Below are 15,934 nucleotides of genomic sequence, written 5' to 3' on the forward strand. Positions count from 1 at the left end.
CTCCTGATATTCCAAGGACACATCCCACTGCTGTACTGTCTCCAGCTTTCTGCAGATGGAGGGGAGGGAGTTGTGCCCTTTGAGCTCCTCAGCAATGTACCTTTGTTCTTCCTTCCATCCCCTTTCTCCCCTCCTTTGGCAAATGATCTAAGGAGGAACTTGGCTGTTGGGAAGGGGCTGTTGGGGCCTGTCTGCAGAGGCAGCCCAGCAATCCACCGTGTGCACACATGAGCAATCCCTTCCCCTCCACACCCCGCAGGATGAGCCAGGCACGCTGGGATTGGTGGGTTCTGCCTGTGCTGTGGGTCAGCAGGGCCTGGCTACACCACTGAGCTCAGTTTTGGAGCCTCTTTGCTTGCCAGAGATGATCTCTGTCTCTCCTGAAGCTCCGTTTAGGTGGGAGCTGTAAACTCCAAACTCACAGTGAAGCTGCTCTGCCTGCTCAGAACTGACAGAAAAACATCACAGCAAACATTGCTGGCATCAGCTGCTGAGCTGTGCTCCTGTCACCTTTGTGCTCCTGCCCACAGGGCTTACACACCAGAAGCTTTTTCCTTATGTCCTTCATCTACTTTCTGCTATCCCACATTTTTCCTGGAGATCTCATAGTTTCTAGCTAGCCACCATACCCTGTCCTTTTGGGATGGTTTGTTAGTGCTCCTTCACAAAGAAAACAACCCATCCTATCACCTTTCCACAGTCCCTCCCCTCTTGGGTGGTCTCTGAAGTAGACTCCAGTGAGCCCTGGAGCACAAATTCCCTTTTCATTGCTTTTTCATGACTGCTCATCCCTCTCCCTGCTGATAAAAGAGAGGACTTGTATTTCCAGGATTGGGAGCCAAGTTCCTTCCAGCACCATTGTACTCAGGGGGCTTTGGAGGTGCATTCAGGGTCTCACAACACGACTGCTGTCCCTGCAGATGTGTGTGTGCAGCCCAAGCAGGGACAGGAAACAGGAGCTGGGACAAAAAGCCACAGAAAAGGAGATGCTGAGCTATTGCCTCAAATGCTGCCTGCACCACTCTGTTTCAAAGCTCACAGTGCAAAGGGAATTAAATCATAGCCCTGAGCAAGGAGCCTCCTCCTTTTAATCGCACCTGACAATTTACTTGGAAACGGAAGATGCATAAAGATGCCCTTTGTAAGAGAAAAAGCTTCAAGTGGGATATGACAAGAAGCATGACTAGAACAAAGGCAAAAATGACGATTCTGGAAGTTGGCTCAGGTTTTATGAGTGATGAAAATCGTCGGGAATGCAACAAAAAAAAAAAAAAAGAAGGAAAAAAAAGAAGAAGAAAAAAAAAGTGTGGCAACGCCTCCTGGCCGGGCTATAAAGGGCCCCGAGGCAGGGGAGCGAGCACTCGCTGCTGCTGCTGCTGCTGCGCTGCCGAGCCGCCTCTCTCTGCACCTCCCGCCTCCAGCATGAGCACCACTGTCAGGCAATACTCCTCGTCCACCTCCCTCAAGGGCTTCGGGAGCCTGGGGGGAGGCTCCAGCAGGCTCTCCTCCGTGCGGGCTGGGGGAGGAGGGTACCGGGCCCCCAGCGTGCACGGGGGCTCCGGCAGCTACTCCGTCTCTTCCCGCGTGGTCTCGGGGCTCGGCAGCGGCTTTGGGGGCAGCTACTGCAGCAGCGCAGGAGGGGCCCTGGGCGGGGGCTTTGGGGCCAGCTATGGGGCCGGCTTTGGGGCCGGCTTTGGGGCCGGCTTTGGAGGCTTTGGAGGCGGCGATGGCATCCTGCCGGCGGGGGAGAAGGAGACCATGCAGAACCTCAACGACCGCCTGGCCAACTACCTGGACAAGGTGCGAGCCCTGGAGGAGGCCAACACCGACCTGGAGGTGAAGATCAGGGAGTGGTACAAGAAGCAGGCACCTGGTCCTGACCGTGACTACAGCCCCTACTACAGGACTATCGAGGAGCTCAGGAACAAGGTAGGATGCTGGGACTAAAGTGACATCTTCATCAGAGTCACTTGTGAAGCGATGACCTGTTCGTAACAGCTGGAGGGAGAGGTTTATCAAGCAGCAGGTAATTAGTGTGAAATGAAAAGCAGAGCTTTGGAATAACAGTCACTATCAACAGCAGATCACCAGGCTCCAGAATGGGGTTTCTGTTGACTGTTCTGGGGTAGGGAGAAGGATGGGGCAGGAAAGGAGGCAGATAGATTCAGGTTACCTGGTGATACTTGCTGCCACACTGTCACCCCCTGCCTTCCTTCTAACAACTTGTGCCCCGTAGTTGCTCCCTGTTAGGCTCCTGATGGAGCTCTCAGCAGGCAGGGACTTGTTATCTCCTGGCCCTGTTCACTGCTGAGTGATATGCAGATGCAGATGAATAGTCATTCTCACAAATATCCTACAAATCAGATTCTTTCCCCCCTATCCTTTGAGGAGGGTAAAGGAAGAGGTTAAAATAGAAGAAACTGTCCTATGGGATGGTTGTTCTTCGGGAGCTGCAGACACAGACTCCAGGCTATGGTTGGAAGACACTGGGCTGTGGTAGGTGCTGAAATCAGGTGTGTGCCCTGCTGTAAAATGCAGCAGATGAAATCGTAGCCAAGGTAATTTCTTTATTCTTAGCAGCTCCCTGGATGATTTTAAACAAAAGTCCTTCGGCCAAAACACCAGGATCTGCCCATCCCTCCTGGCCTGCCATTGCTTGTCCCCCCTCAGCCCTTATCACTCATCCTGAGTGAGCTCAGGCTCACTGAGGGAATGAGGTGTGGGCGGTTGGGCAATGTCATACCTGGTCTGTAAGAACAAATTCCTGGGAAATGGGGCAGGGTCAGCCCCTGGGGGGAACTCACATTCCTAAAATTTCTTCAGCTTCACCCTGGGGGAAAGGGCTTGCCTTGATGCAGGAAGCTCCTCTGCAGATTCCAGCATGTCAGTGTACTCTGATGGAGCACAGAAACATCTGGAGGCAGGAGCTGTCTCTGGATTTGAGTGATGAAGTGCTGGGTCTCACAGAAACTTTCTGCTCCTGATCCAGGGGAAGGCAGATCCTTGCCTCCCTCTCCTCCCTCAGCTGGGAAATGACCACATCAATATTTCCTGGATTATTTCTTGGATATCCCCTGAAGCAGGAGAATTTACAACTCTTCATTAGCTCGTGGCTACAGAAATTCCTGCTCACTAAATGGCCAATCATTTTCATAATGTCAGAGCAAATACTTGCACCTCAGGTGTAATTATGAAAGCCAAATGAGGTAGGCACAAGGCACTCCTTCCTTCCTCAACCCTTTTTTCCTTCTTAGCTGGGCTGCTCCCATTCCCAAAGCCTGGAGTGCTGCCAGGGCTCAGCATGGTGTGAGCACGTGGAGGTGCCACCTGGGCAGGGTGACATGCCCATGGCAGTGTTCCCAGGGAACCGAGCCTGTGCTGATGGGAGATGGAAACGAGCACCCCATCTCCCTCTTTGCAGAGCTCCCATGGAAGTCCAGCCCCATGGCCCAGCACTGCTCCAGTCCTTCTCTGGATGGGATCACTCAGTGTTTGAAATGACTTTTTAACTCTTTCACTTATCCCCCATCAGATTCTTTCTGCAACTGTTGAAAATGCCAACATCGTCCTGCAGATTGACAATGCCAGGCTGGCAGCAGACGACTTCCGAACCAAGTGAGTCCAACACCTCCAAGAGCTTTTGTGAAAAAGGGGGGAAAGCCTGGCTGTTCAAGGTGCTTTTTACCTGCACCCAGGGTTGCTCTACTGGAGTGGGACATTTGGGATTAGTTCATCTCCACCTGGGCACAGCACTGCTATTTCTGCACTGTAAGAGCTGCGCACACACATTGAATTAAAGATTCTTGGCAAAAATACACTGAGCTGGGGAAGGAAAAGACAATAAAAATGCTTTGTCAGGTGGGTGTATGCAGCTGTGTGTTGTCCCCAGGTTTGAGTCGGAGCAGGCTCTGCGCATGAGCGTGGAGGCCGACATCAACGGCCTGCGGCGGGTCCTGGACGAGCTGACCCTGTCCAGAGCCGACCTGGAGATGCAGATTGAGAACCTGAAGGAGGAGCTGGCTTATCTGAAGAAGAACCACGAGGAGGTGAGCACAGAGTTGGGCTCAAATTGGGACCTACAAACCTTCCTTGTGCACCAGGGAAGCAGTCAGGCCAAACACACAGGAGTCTCTGGAATTAGGGCTGTCAGGAGACACTTGAGCAGGAAAGGGGAGAGAAATAATTCCTTCATGCAGGGCCTCCAGGATGTCTGTGGGGTTCCTGTGCTGGGTGCATATAAGAAATTTCTCACCATGGGAAGATGCCATGTCACTCTGACGTGTGCTATGTCTTTTTGTGTCAGGAAATGACTGCCCTGCGTGGGCAGGTGGGTGGGGAGATCAGCGTGGAGATGGACGCTGCTCCTGGCATCGACCTGACCAAGATCCTGGCGGAGATGCGGGAGCAGTACGAGAGCCTGGCGGAGAAGAACCGCAGGGACGCCGAGCAGTGGTTCTTCAGCAAGGTGAGGAGCTGGTGCTGAGCGCGGGGCTGGGGCTGGGGCTGCTGCCAGGGCTCTGAGGGCACGGCTTTGCCTCGCTGCAGACGGAAGAGCTGAACCGGGAGGTGGCCATCAACACGGAGCAGCTGCAGAGCGGCAAGACGGAGATCACGGAGCTGCGGCGCACGATCCAGAGCCTGGAGATCGACCTGCAGTCGCAGCTCAGCACGGTACCGGGGCCGGGCACGCAGGGAGGGGGATGCGGGGCTGTGCCCACCCTGGCCGCCCCCCTGAGCCCATCCCCGTGCCCGTCCCGCAGAAAGCGGCGCTGGAGGGCACCCTGGCCGACACCGAGGCGCGCTACGGCACCCAGCTGGGCCAGCTGCAGATGCTGATCACGGGCGTGGAGGAGCAGCTGGCCGAGCTGCGCTGCGACATGGAGCGCCAGAACCACGAGTACAGGGTCCTGCTGGACGTCAAGTGCCGCCTGGAGCAGGAGATCGCCACGTACCGCCGGCTCCTGGAGGGAGAGGACGCCCAGTGCGTGAGGGGCTTCGCTGGGAGGGCGGCTGGGAGGAGATGGGTCATGGACACAAAGTGCCCAGGGTGTCAGGCTAGTCATAGCTTTCAGGGCTGGTTTCTCTGTTCACACCAGCTGTGGATGCCCAGTGCTCTGTCCCTGGTCTTTGGCTGCAGTGGGATGTTGCTGCAGTTCCTCTGTCCCTCAGGAGAGGCCAAGTGGAGCAACACTTTTATCTCCATGAGCCTTCTCTGTTTTTCTCCTGCCTGAACACAGAGCCTGTGTAGCAGCAACAACCAATACTTATCCCTAACATCTCTTTGGTTTTGTGCTTCTCTTGTAGCATCTCCTCCCAGTACTCCTCGGCCATGTCCTCACACTCTGGCAGAGATGGTAAGAACCCACGTTTACACTCAGCCTCCTTCTTTCCCCTTCCCAGTCAAAGCAGGGCTGTTTAAAGCAGCATTTTCCACTCCCTTGTGGAATTCCCACCAGCTCTTGAAGAATGTGCACAATCTAATAATGCTTTAAGACATTTCTCTCCTTCCTGCTGTGAATAATTGTACCCTTTCCTTTGCAGTCATGACATCGTCCCGCCAGGTGCGCACGATCGTGGAGGAGGTGCAGGATGGGAAGGTGGTCTCCTCCCGGGAGCAGGTGGCACTCACCACTCGCTAGGACAGCCCCTGGCTCAGGAGAGCATCAGACTGAGCCAAGAAGTGCCTGAGGCCATTCGTGGCCAGGTTGTGTGCTCCCTTCACCTGCTCTTCCTCATGTGTTGCCCTCATTCCATGCAGGTGTCTCTGGACACACTTAATAAAGCTTTTTCTTCTCGCTCGTGCAACTGCAGACTTGTCTTGTCTGATCACTGACATGTGATCCTGCAAAGCCTCTGGGTTCTGTGTTCATGCCAGGGAAAGTCCTAAGAAACCACAAGAAGCCAATGAGAGGAGGGGAATGTAGGGACGTGGCTTCCACCTGGAGGGACAGGGGCTCTGCCTGGGACAGCTTTTCTCTAATGAACTCAGTGCTTGTAAATACATGGGACTGGCTAAGACATAAAGTGTGTAAGTGATACAAAATGAAGGCAGTTATGGAATGGTGAGGTTTGAGGTCAATGTGCCACGTGGCTGATAATTAAAGCCAACAAAATAAAGCTCAGTTCTCAAACTCTTAGGATCACAAAAAGTCACTTTCCCTTGTAAGCAGAACTTAGATGGCTTCAGCAAGAGTGCTGCTGTCAGGTGTTCTCTCTGAGACATGAGCCCAGCATCCAGCTGGTTGGCAAACCTCATCCCTGCAGGCCTGCTGTCTCTTTTGACTGTCTTTAAATCACACTGTCAGGCACAAAAACTTTTACAGGGCAATTCATGCTGCCCCAGGGCTGCACTTGAGGAACTAAAGTAACCATTGCTTAATCTGCACAGGGATGAGTAGCAATAATTTCTATCACTGTCGTGTGTAACAGATCACTGCTAAAACCCTTCCTGAAGCTACCTGAGAGGTAGAAATGATGCCTGAGGCTGAGCTGCTGCTCAGGATTAGTGACTCAGCTGGGCAGCAGCAGGTTCTGGCTGTGCCTGTGCCCACTCGCCTGCTGGAGAGCGACCAAGGGAGGGCCAGAGAGGAGAGGAAATTGTTTTAGAGCCAAAAGTCTGATAGAATCACTTTGATCCAACTTCATGCTCTCTAGTCTGTGGTAGCTGGGAGCCCTGTGAATCAGCTTATGTCCATCCCACACCTCAAGGACACAGATCTGGGCTCAGACCAAAGTAAGAGGGAACAGTTTGCATGAAATCAGCTTCCCTTATAACAATGGACAAGAGGCTCCTGCAGCTGAGGCTCAGCTTGCTCGTCCTTTGGGTGATCAGTGGTTCATTCATCCTCCCTGAGTCTCCCCACAGCATTACAGTCCCCAGGGTGCTCCCTGGCCCCAGCAGGTTTGGAAAGAGCTGATGATGTCACGCTGGGCATGACAGGACAGGCCAAGGAGATCGAAGAAGTGGGGAGCCTGCCAGGTCCTTCCAGAGAAGGGAGTGTGAGATTTTATCATTCTGTATCATCATTCAGCAATTACAGCAAAGGGCAGGAAACGAGACACAGCAGAGTGCAGAGTTCATGGACTGTATTGTGCTTCTCCCTTTGCTGGAATGACAGAGCTTCCTTGGGGAAAGTCTTCCAGACCAAGCAAACCAGAGCTATCTCAAAAAAGAAAACCAGATCAAGGAAAAATCTACCTGAGCCTCAAGCTGTCTCAGACTCTCTGGCAGCAGGCAAAGCTGCAGGCTGGAAATTCTGAGCAAACTGAATGTTTGCTGCTTTTTTTTTTTAATTTTTTTTTTTTTTTGGCATCAGAAGAGAGTTGTTATCTTTTAGCTGTAAATGGCTTTTTAAGTTTTGAACCATCTGCAGAATGCCCCAAGTGTATGAACACAAAAAAGCTTTCTGCAAACCACAAATATAACTGGTTAAATAAAAGTAGGAGGCTAAAAGAAGACGTCAGTCCAAGAGTAATTTCTGTGCTGGCAGTACAGAGAGATGTGGCCCCTTCTGCAGCCAAAAGGGCACAGGGGAGAGATTGACCCAGCAGAACACTCAGTGATCTCTGGGATCTGTCAGCCTGTGCTGAGATATTTACATCAGTCAGCAGGAGCAGCCTGAGATGAGATCCTGAGGAGAGCTGGGAGAAAGAGCTGGGAGAGCTGATGGAAGAGCCTGGTTTGTAATCAGTGGATTCAGTTCCCCTGGGAGGACCTTATCAGGGGATATTCATCAACATATATTTGCATCAATGAAAAAGGCTTTAATTCTGCACACAGCTCAGTGTAACCCTGTTATCACAGGCAAGAGCAAAGTCCAAGCTCAGCACAAATGATCTGTGTGACATTATAGTGCTCTGAAGCAGGAAAGTGCCACAGAACTATAAGGTAACTTATTGCTTGTTATTTACTCTTTGCTACACACATTTTTGTCTGTGAAACAGGGACAAATTGTCCAAGAGATGGACAAACATTGGTTTTGGAGAGCATTTTACAGATTTGCTGCAAGTTCCAAGTACAAGAAGAAAAGTCTTTTTAGGATTCAGTTGGGAATTACAGAGGCAAGACCTCAGTGAATGATGGTGAAACTTTATGGGCAACAAAACAAAACATGGAAACTTTAAAATGGAAAAGAAATGGAAACATCCTTTAAAGGTATTTCATTATGGAGACATAGAGATAAATCGATGGGATGTGCCTGTTTCAAGAGTAATATAAAACAGCAAGAACACTGACAATGAATAATACTGAATTAAATGTCATCTTTCCAATCTCTAAAGCCCCATGTGCTCCTCAGACAGTTGTTTTTACAATGCCCTCAAGAAGGAGGATAGTTGTTGTTGTTTCCATCCTACAAAGCCTGAAATTGAGACTTGGAGGAGCTGAATGATTTGCCTGGAGTGACTTGCAAAGCTGGGATCAGACCCTGGAGCACCCGGTGTCACCAGCAAGATGATCAGCCTCAGTAGAGCCAATAACAGGCTGACAGAAAGTGGCATGACAGGTAGATCACCAGCCAGATAAGCAAATACTTTGTAAATATTTTGTAAATTGAGAACACCGGGATTTTCCATAGGTTAACATGGAAATTCAGCTGACAGTGAGCAGAGAGGAACTCGGGGTGCCTCTGGGTGAGCCTCTCCCTGGCTGGGCTGGCGAGTGCTGGCAATGCCTGGCTCCAGCTCCTCTCCTGGCCCTCCTGTGCCTGGGCACCAGCAGGGACTTGGGGTTTGGTGCTCTGTCTGAGTCATTGAGTCCCCAAGGAAGTCCTCTTGGATGTGAAAACACCTGGTGATTCAGGGAGTATTTGTAGTAACATGAAATGCTGGATCTCCTTCTTGGGGGCACATTAAACTTCATCTGCATTAGCCTAAGAAACAGTCTTATGCCTTAAAAGATATCCTGAGACTCCCAAAGGATTTCCAGGGAAATCTAATCTTTCCTATTTCCATTGCCCCGTTGAGTCTGATAATTCTGCTGTAGAGGACTCTTGGGAATAACTCCAGCATGTCCATCCTCTGCCACCACCCCACTCTCTGTCACACAGCCCAGGACGCTGATGGAAACCTGAAATCTAATCCCTTCCTTTCTGTTTTTGACAAAGCTCATTACGTGGGAGCAGCACCTTTGCCTGGGGGAGGCTCTTCTGCTCATTTGTTACTTGAAGTAGTAATTTTTCCTGGTCAGACCTGTGCTGCTGTTCCTGAAATGCCCACGGGAGATCCTCATGAGCCGTCATTCCTCTGCTCCCCTGTCATTCCTCTGCTCCCCTGTCATTCCTCTGCTCCTCTTCCTCCCCTGGGGTGCAGCACTGCCTGCAAGGGGCTCCCAAGTCAGCCAAGGACAGCTCATCAGAGCATTGCCCCTGGCTGCCTGCAGGGATGTGGGGAGCAAATTTCCGTCTGCAGACTCCAGCCAGGAAGTCAATCAGAGCTAATTCTGGAAGGAGCCTTCCATTAGGCATGGAGATGCCATCATTAGCAGATCTCCTCATCACAAAGTGAAAATGGCTTTAATAAAATGAGGGCTGTGACTGCTGGCAGGGCTTAGGGTTTGTTCTCATGTAAAAGCAAGAGCTGGTTTTAAAGAAACTTTTGAATTTTGGAAAGGAATAAAGCTGCCATGAAGAACACACAATTCCAAGAAAATAATAATAAATTACTGTTCTCCTTTACAAAAGCTGTAGGAATTCTAATCACCTTTAGTAAAGCCTGAAGGAAAGGGAGAATCAGAGAATGAGAGAAAGAAAGAGAGTGAGAGAGAAAAAGAGAAAGAAAGAAAGAAAGAAAGAAAAGAAAAAGAAAGAAGAGAAAAAGAAAAGAATGCAGACATCTCTGATTAGTTTGCAGTAATTGTAAAAACCCCTCTACTCATTGTGGGTGTTTTCCTCATTGAAGAAATCACACAGCCACAGGATGGTTTGGGTTGGGAGGGACTTTAAAGACCATCTCAATCTACCCCTCACCACCTCCCTCTGGACCAGGTTGCTCCAAGCCCCATCCAACCTGGCCTTGAAAAATGAAGGACCATATAAATCTCGATTAAATGAAATTAAATGTTTACTCAGCATTCATTTTATAATTTTTTTGTAGAAAAAAGACCAGTGGTGACCAGGCTGCAGGTGGGCTCCAGGCAGCCCTGGCTGACCCTGATTCCTGGCTCCAGGCAGGGTCTGGCCATCACTGTGGCACCAGAGCACCCTGGCTCCGCTTCCTGATGATGGCTCTAACAAAGGATGGGCACCCACAGAACCACCCCAGAGTTCAGGAGTGCTGGATTTGCTGTGTCAAGATAAAATTGAGCTTAATGAACTTGCCCAAATGGCAGAAGCACACTTTGTGAGCCAGGCTGCACCTGACACATTCTTTATGCCACGTGTCCAGGTGACCTGGATGCCAAACCCAAAGCTGAACCACATGTGGGTGAGAGCCAGCCAATATTAGCATTGCTATATTAATGTTATTAATAAAATGAAAGATTCAGATGACAAAACATTTTAATTATTTCCCTTCTTCCTCAATTTACCATTCCAGAACTAAAAAATTAGTTTAATAAACTTTTTAAAAGATCTTTTCTATTGCTCTTTCTAAATTTAACACCTAGCTTGTATTAGAGAGTTTTCATGGTGCAGGTTGGAACTGGATCAGACTTCTGTAGAGTCATGCATCTCCTGAAATTCTCCACATTACTGTTTCAGAAATCTTATGAAACATCCTGTGTGGTGGTGAATATTCAGTGGACTGCATGTTTGGTGTCCAGGAAATATCCTTTCATATTTTAGATAAATACTTGACTATTTTGTCTACCCTTGAAAGCAGCAAAACAACCCAGACCTCTTCAAGGGGATGTTTTGATGGATGTAGAATAAAGAGAAGGGATAAACCAGCCCTGGTACATTCCAGTGCAATATTCCTCTGTGCTCTCCTGGAGCATTTGAGGTCTAAAGACCCAGACCAAGACTCCACCAACAGTGACGTGGAATGGAACAGACCCTCACTGCAGGCCCAGGGGGGTCTCCTGGCCCTGTCCCAGGGACTGAGGCCAGCTGAGTGAGGGGACACCCTCGTTTCTGGTCACAAAGGGGTCGAACAGGCTCTCTCAGATAGGATGCCTTTCCCACAGCTTTCACTTTCCGGGTAGACTCGCCCACGCCGGGGATGGATAATTGCTGTGGTGCTTCATTCCCCGGGCACTCTTGGGTATCGTTGGGTTTTTGTGTCACTGTTGTTGAGTTGTCATCACAAGTCAGACCTGATGATTCAGGAAGTAACATTTTTGATGTAGTTTTGAAACACGCTTCTGTTAACCAAAGCATCTTTCTGTTGTGGGATTTCTGGAGACAAACGCCTTTGGGGAATTATTTCCGGCTGAAAAAAAAGAAAACACCTCCTAGCCAGGTCACAAGGAGGAAGAATAAACAGCCCTTCTCCAGTGGCACAATCCACAGGGACTGGTATAAATAGAGGACCAGGGGACAGAGGTATCACAGTTGGATCCTGCAGCCACCTGAGCACTTGCCTTGGGCTCTGTTGGCTCCACACCCACACCATGAGCTGCACTGTCAGGCAGGTCGTCACCACCTGCACCCAGGGCAGGGGCAGCACAGGCAGCAACGCAGCTGGCACTGCCAGGAGGGTCTCCTCTGCCTCCTCGGGGAGACATGCTGCCTATGACTTGGGTGCTGTGGTTGGCAGCTTCTCCGGTGGCAGCGTGAGCGAGGGATTGCTCGGGAAGCAGCTGAGCGCCGGCAGCGCGGCTGGTGGGAGCTTCGGAGCCACCCAGAGGGCTTGTTCTGCCCTGGGATTCAGCACAGGAGGCGTCTGCACTCGAGCTGGCTTCCCCAGGGCCGGGGCTGGCTGTGGGGATGGGATCCTGTTTGCTAACAACGAGAAGGCGACCATGCAGAACCTCAACGACCGCTTGGCCTCGTACCTGGACAAGGTGCGGCTCCTGGAGGGGGACAATGCCGACCTGGAGTGCAAGATCAGGGAGTGGTACGCCAAGGTGGGGCCCATCTGCGAGCCACGGGACTACAGCTGCTACCACAAGGAGATTGAAGACCTTCAGAACCAGGTAAACCCTTGTTTGTCAAGAAAATCCTGCTATTTCTTCGGGCTTTGCTTTCATGTGTGCACAGAGCCCTGTCAAAGGGCAGAGGCGATGGCTCTGGAGGGGCAGCTGAAGCAATGGTTTATATGAAATGATGGTCTGTGGGAGGGGGATTCTGCATTTACTGAGCACTGATGGTTCAGCAAGTCTGGGTCCACCCAGCTGGCACATGGGTTTCCCTGCTGTGATGCCACATAACTGATTAATAACCCCAATATATGGAATCATTATAAAATACTCCAGGTAGGTGTTTCCTCCAGCATCTTCTGGAGGCAAAGGAAGTTGCAAGCCCACTTATTCCTCTTACGATTTCTTTTCCAGATCCTATGTGCAGCCATGGAAACTAACAAAATCCTTCTGAACATTGATAACAACAGGATGACTGCTGATGACTTCAGAGTGAAGTGAGTATAGTCCCCTGCTGGCCCATGGAAGGGCAGGTGAAAGGTGGTGATGGAGAGATCCCAACCCTCTGCCTGTCACACTGCATAGTAAAACAGACCTCTGATACCACTGGCAATGTTCATAGCACTGCATGTCTGAAGGGAAAGAATTTGATCCTAATTTTTTTCCCCCAACCTCGGCTGAAAGCCTTGCCCTGCTTTGCTGCCATGCTGACCTTTGTTTGCTGCCTGTGGTTTAAGGTACGAGACCGAGTGTGGTCTCCGGCAGAACGTGGATGCCGACATTTGCAACCTCCGGCCCGTCCTGGACCAGCTGGCCAGCTGCAAGACTGACCTGCAGCTGCAGTGTGAGGCTCTGACAGAGGAGATGTGCTGCCTAAAGACCAACCACGAGGAGGTCAGCTCTCTCAGGGAATTGAGAAGAAGGAGAGTCTCCCCAAGGGTGAATGGATATTACTGATACAGCCACGTATTTCCTGCAGGAAATGAGCTGTCTGAGGAAACAGGCAACTGGGGATGTGAGTGTGGAGGTCAATGCCTGCCCTGGCCCAGACCTGAGGAAGATCCTGGAGGATCTGCGGTGCCAGTACGAGACGCTGATGGAGCGCAACCGCAAAGAGACGGAGCAGTGGTACGCCTGCAAGGTACCTCGTGTCCTCAGAGCTGCAGCCAGCTCTGCCCCAAGGGGGAAAGGGAGAAATGAGGGATTAGGAGGTGTCCTAAGAACAGCAAGTGTCACAGATGTGCTCAGATCTAACTGTACTGCCCGATTTCTGTGTTCCATCCATGGCAAAGGGGCCACCACGTGGTGTCACTGGGTCAGAATGGAATAAACAGGGTGTCAGCCTTGGATGTGCTCAGGGCACTGAGGGGTGTGGGGAGGTCCTGGACACCAGGAGATGCAGTGGGGAGGTGAGGAAAGGGTTGTTTTTTTCTGACCTTGCAGGTGGAGGAGGTGAATCTGGAGGTTGTCACAAGCAGCCAGGAGATCGAGTCGAGCAACAAGCAGGTCACTGAGCTGAGACGTCAGCTGCAGGCCCTGGAAATCAATGTACAAGCCCAGCTCACTATGGTAGGTGATGCCACAAGGATTCACAGCTCCAGCTCTTGTGAGCAGGGCTGTACCTGTGTCAAACCCTGGTACCTGTGTGTTTGTTCTATGCTCAGAAAGAAAACCTGGAATCCTCTTTGACGGAGACCGAATGTCGCTACAACAAATACCTGGCTGAGCTGCAGAACCAGATCTCCTGCGTGGAGCAGCGGCTGGCTGAGATCCGAGCAGAAATGGAGTGCCAGAACCAGGAGTACAAGACCCTTCTGGACGTCAAGTGTCGCTTGGAGCAGGAGATCCAGACCTACCACTGCCTGCTGGAGGGTGGCCAACACGACATCATGTATGCAAACAGAGCTGGGCACCCTAAAATCTCTGTGCTTTGCCTCACAGGGATATGAAAATTTGTGATCCTGGTAGGAAAAGCAATGCTGCAGTGAGGAACCAGTGCTGACCTGTTTCCAGACAGGGCTGATTAGAAAACCATGAGGCATCTGAGGATTTGGCTCTGATAAATGTCCAGGGAGCACACCAAAGACCATTCTTGGGCCAGGGAATGGGCTAGGAGAGCCCCCAGAGCAGTCTCAGCCCCTGGCACAGTTCAGCAGCTCTTTAAGGGCAGCTTTACCAGCAGCTGGACAGACAGTCATGTAACTGAGTTTTATTGGCTTGCCAGAATGAGACAGGATTAGGGACTAGCAGCTAAATTAACTGAAACGATGAATTATCTAAACATTTTCAGTTTCGCACAACAAGTTTAATTAAAGTTTTGGAAGTTTAATTTGTATGTAAAGCAGTTGCCTCTGCCCTGCCTTCCATTGACTGAGGTTTTGAAACAGCCAGGCTGTTAATTCCAGACGTGGCTGCACACAAACTGCCCTGAGCACCCACCTACTCCTTTTGTTTTGTTGGGAGAGGAGCCTTTGGAATGGTGGTGCCCTGATGTGGGCTCCTCTGGACTCTCCAGTCCTAAATTATTTACAAGAAAAGTCAGTTTTTGTTCCAAAATGCCTAATGCAAGAGCTGAAGTGGCACTGTCAGTGCTTGCCCGGGGTAATCCTGAGTGCCAGATGGAAAAGCATCATCTGCCAGAAGACAGGGGGGACAGAGGTGGCTGCAGCTGACCTCAGGGCTGGGGTGGGGAGAACTGCAGCTGTGACTGAAGAGACAGAGCTAAAGCAGCGAGGAGGGCAGGGAGAGATCTCCAGGGTGGCAGTGCTGGGGTCTGGGTGTCCAGAGCTGTCTTTTTCCACAGAGGGTCGGCAGGAAGAGGAGTTGGTGCCACAGCAGCTGGGAGAAGCACGGGGCTGAAAGCCAGCCTGTGCCAGCCCTGCCTGCCCTGAGCCCTGCACGGCCCAGGGTCTGTCAGGTGAGGGGGCCTCCAGGCAAGTGGGACCATGAACTACTTCTTTAGTGCTGGGTACCTGCAGAACAGAAGGATGAGAGGTCTCCAGCCTTTTCTGGGTGGTGAAGAGAGCCTGGAGGAGCTTTTCCCTGGAGAGAAGCTGGGCTGGAGTCAGACACTTGGGATCACAGCTGTGACTGTTGGTGGTAGGGCACTGGGATTAACTGGGCTGTGGTGGGAAGCAGTGATAAGGGATGCAGCTATGGGATATTTATTTATAAACCTCTGCACAGAAATTGTGTTTGACACTGGGGGGTGCCCAGCAGTAAATGTGTGTTTAAACAAGGCTTTCAGCTCAAAATGGGAAGGAGGAACTGGCAGGGGAATCAGTCAGTCACAAGTCTTTCAACAAGGAAAAATTTAGCAAAGCTGGCAGTAGAGGGAAAGAGAAAAGTCAGAACAAAAGCAAAGGGGTGTAAGAGGAAGGCACAGGATGCTGAAAAAATTATTCTTCCCACTCTCCTTCAGGTCACTGCAGACCAGAGAGTCCCTGCCAGCCCCACTGCACATCCCCTGAGGAGCTCTGTGAAGAAAAAGTCTTTTGGAAAAACAAGGCAAAAAATAACCTGGGAGTTCTCAGGTGTGCTCCAGCAGCAGTCAAAGGACTCTGCAGGACAGCACCTCCAGGCCACCCCGCCCTGATCCCACCACTGCCCCTCACTCAGGCTCCCCTGGGTTGTGGCCATTCTCTAACACAGACCAAGGCTTGTCTCCAATAAAACTTTGCTCCTGCTGATACAGCCTTGAACCTGAGAAATAATTTCTACAAGGAAATCAATATACAAGTACTTTAAAATAATATATTATGAATCCTCATTCAGTCTCCAACCACACAGCAATCACTACAGGGAAAAAGGAAAACAAGCCATCAGTGCTCCAGCTGAACTCAGAGGCTGAGGACGGGGATGGAGGGTGGAGGAGAAAGACCAGACAATGTTGTGGAAAGGGATATTTGCTACCTGAGG

At 50.8% G+C, this 15,934-nt stretch overlaps 2 protein-coding genes across 2 annotated transcripts; both read left to right on the forward strand.

Moving 5' to 3' along the window:
* Positions 1 to 1,341: 1,341 nt before the first annotated feature.
* LOC132339379 (keratin, type I cytoskeletal 14) lies at positions 1,342 to 5,805 on the forward strand. Its single transcript, XM_059869606.1, has 8 exons — positions 1,342 to 1,929; positions 3,533 to 3,615; positions 3,890 to 4,046; positions 4,304 to 4,465; positions 4,546 to 4,671; positions 4,761 to 4,981; positions 5,305 to 5,354; positions 5,542 to 5,805. The coding sequence occupies exons 1-8, from the start codon at positions 1,423 to 1,425 to the stop codon at positions 5,637 to 5,639; spliced, it is 1,404 nt and encodes a 467-aa protein (XP_059725589.1). The 5' UTR covers positions 1,342 to 1,422; the 3' UTR covers positions 5,640 to 5,805.
* A 5,669-nt stretch (positions 5,806 to 11,474) lies between these two features.
* On the forward strand, positions 11,475 to 15,705 carry LOC132339277 (keratin, type I cytoskeletal 19-like). Its single transcript, XM_059869467.1, has 8 exons — positions 11,475 to 12,073; positions 12,431 to 12,513; positions 12,754 to 12,910; positions 12,996 to 13,157; positions 13,460 to 13,585; positions 13,681 to 13,907; positions 14,820 to 14,933; positions 15,438 to 15,705. Exons 1-7 carry the CDS (start codon positions 11,549 to 11,551, stop codon positions 14,905 to 14,907), a joined length of 1,368 nt encoding a protein of 455 aa, XP_059725450.1. The 5' UTR covers positions 11,475 to 11,548; the 3' UTR covers positions 14,908 to 14,933; positions 15,438 to 15,705.
* Positions 15,706 to 15,934: the final 229 nt, after the last annotated feature.

Source organism: Haemorhous mexicanus, chromosome 28, assembly GCF_027477595.1.
Source record: "Haemorhous mexicanus isolate bHaeMex1 chromosome 28, bHaeMex1.pri, whole genome shotgun sequence".
NCBI classification, from domain to species: Eukaryota; Metazoa; Chordata; class Aves; order Passeriformes; family Fringillidae; genus Haemorhous; species Haemorhous mexicanus.

Coding starts and splice junctions, on each gene's coding strand:
- LOC132339379 (XM_059869606.1), top strand. CDS start 1,423: ATGAGCACCACTGTCAGGCAATACTCCTCGTCCACCTCCCTCAAGGGC. Junction 3,616..3,889: donor GCAGACGACTTCCGAACCAA/GTGAGTCCAACA, acceptor TGTTGTCCCCAG/GTTTGAGTCGGAGCAGGCTC. Junction 4,466..4,545: donor AGCAGTGGTTCTTCAGCAAG/GTGAGGAGCTGG, acceptor GCCTCGCTGCAG/ACGGAAGAGCTGAACCGGGA.
- LOC132339277 (XM_059869467.1), top strand. CDS start 11,549: ATGAGCTGCACTGTCAGGCAGGTCGTCACCACCTGCACCCAGGGCAGG. Junction 12,911..12,995: donor TAAAGACCAACCACGAGGAG/GTCAGCTCTCTC, acceptor TATTTCCTGCAG/GAAATGAGCTGTCTGAGGAA. Junction 13,586..13,680: donor TACAAGCCCAGCTCACTATG/GTAGGTGATGCC, acceptor TTCTATGCTCAG/AAAGAAAACCTGGAATCCTC.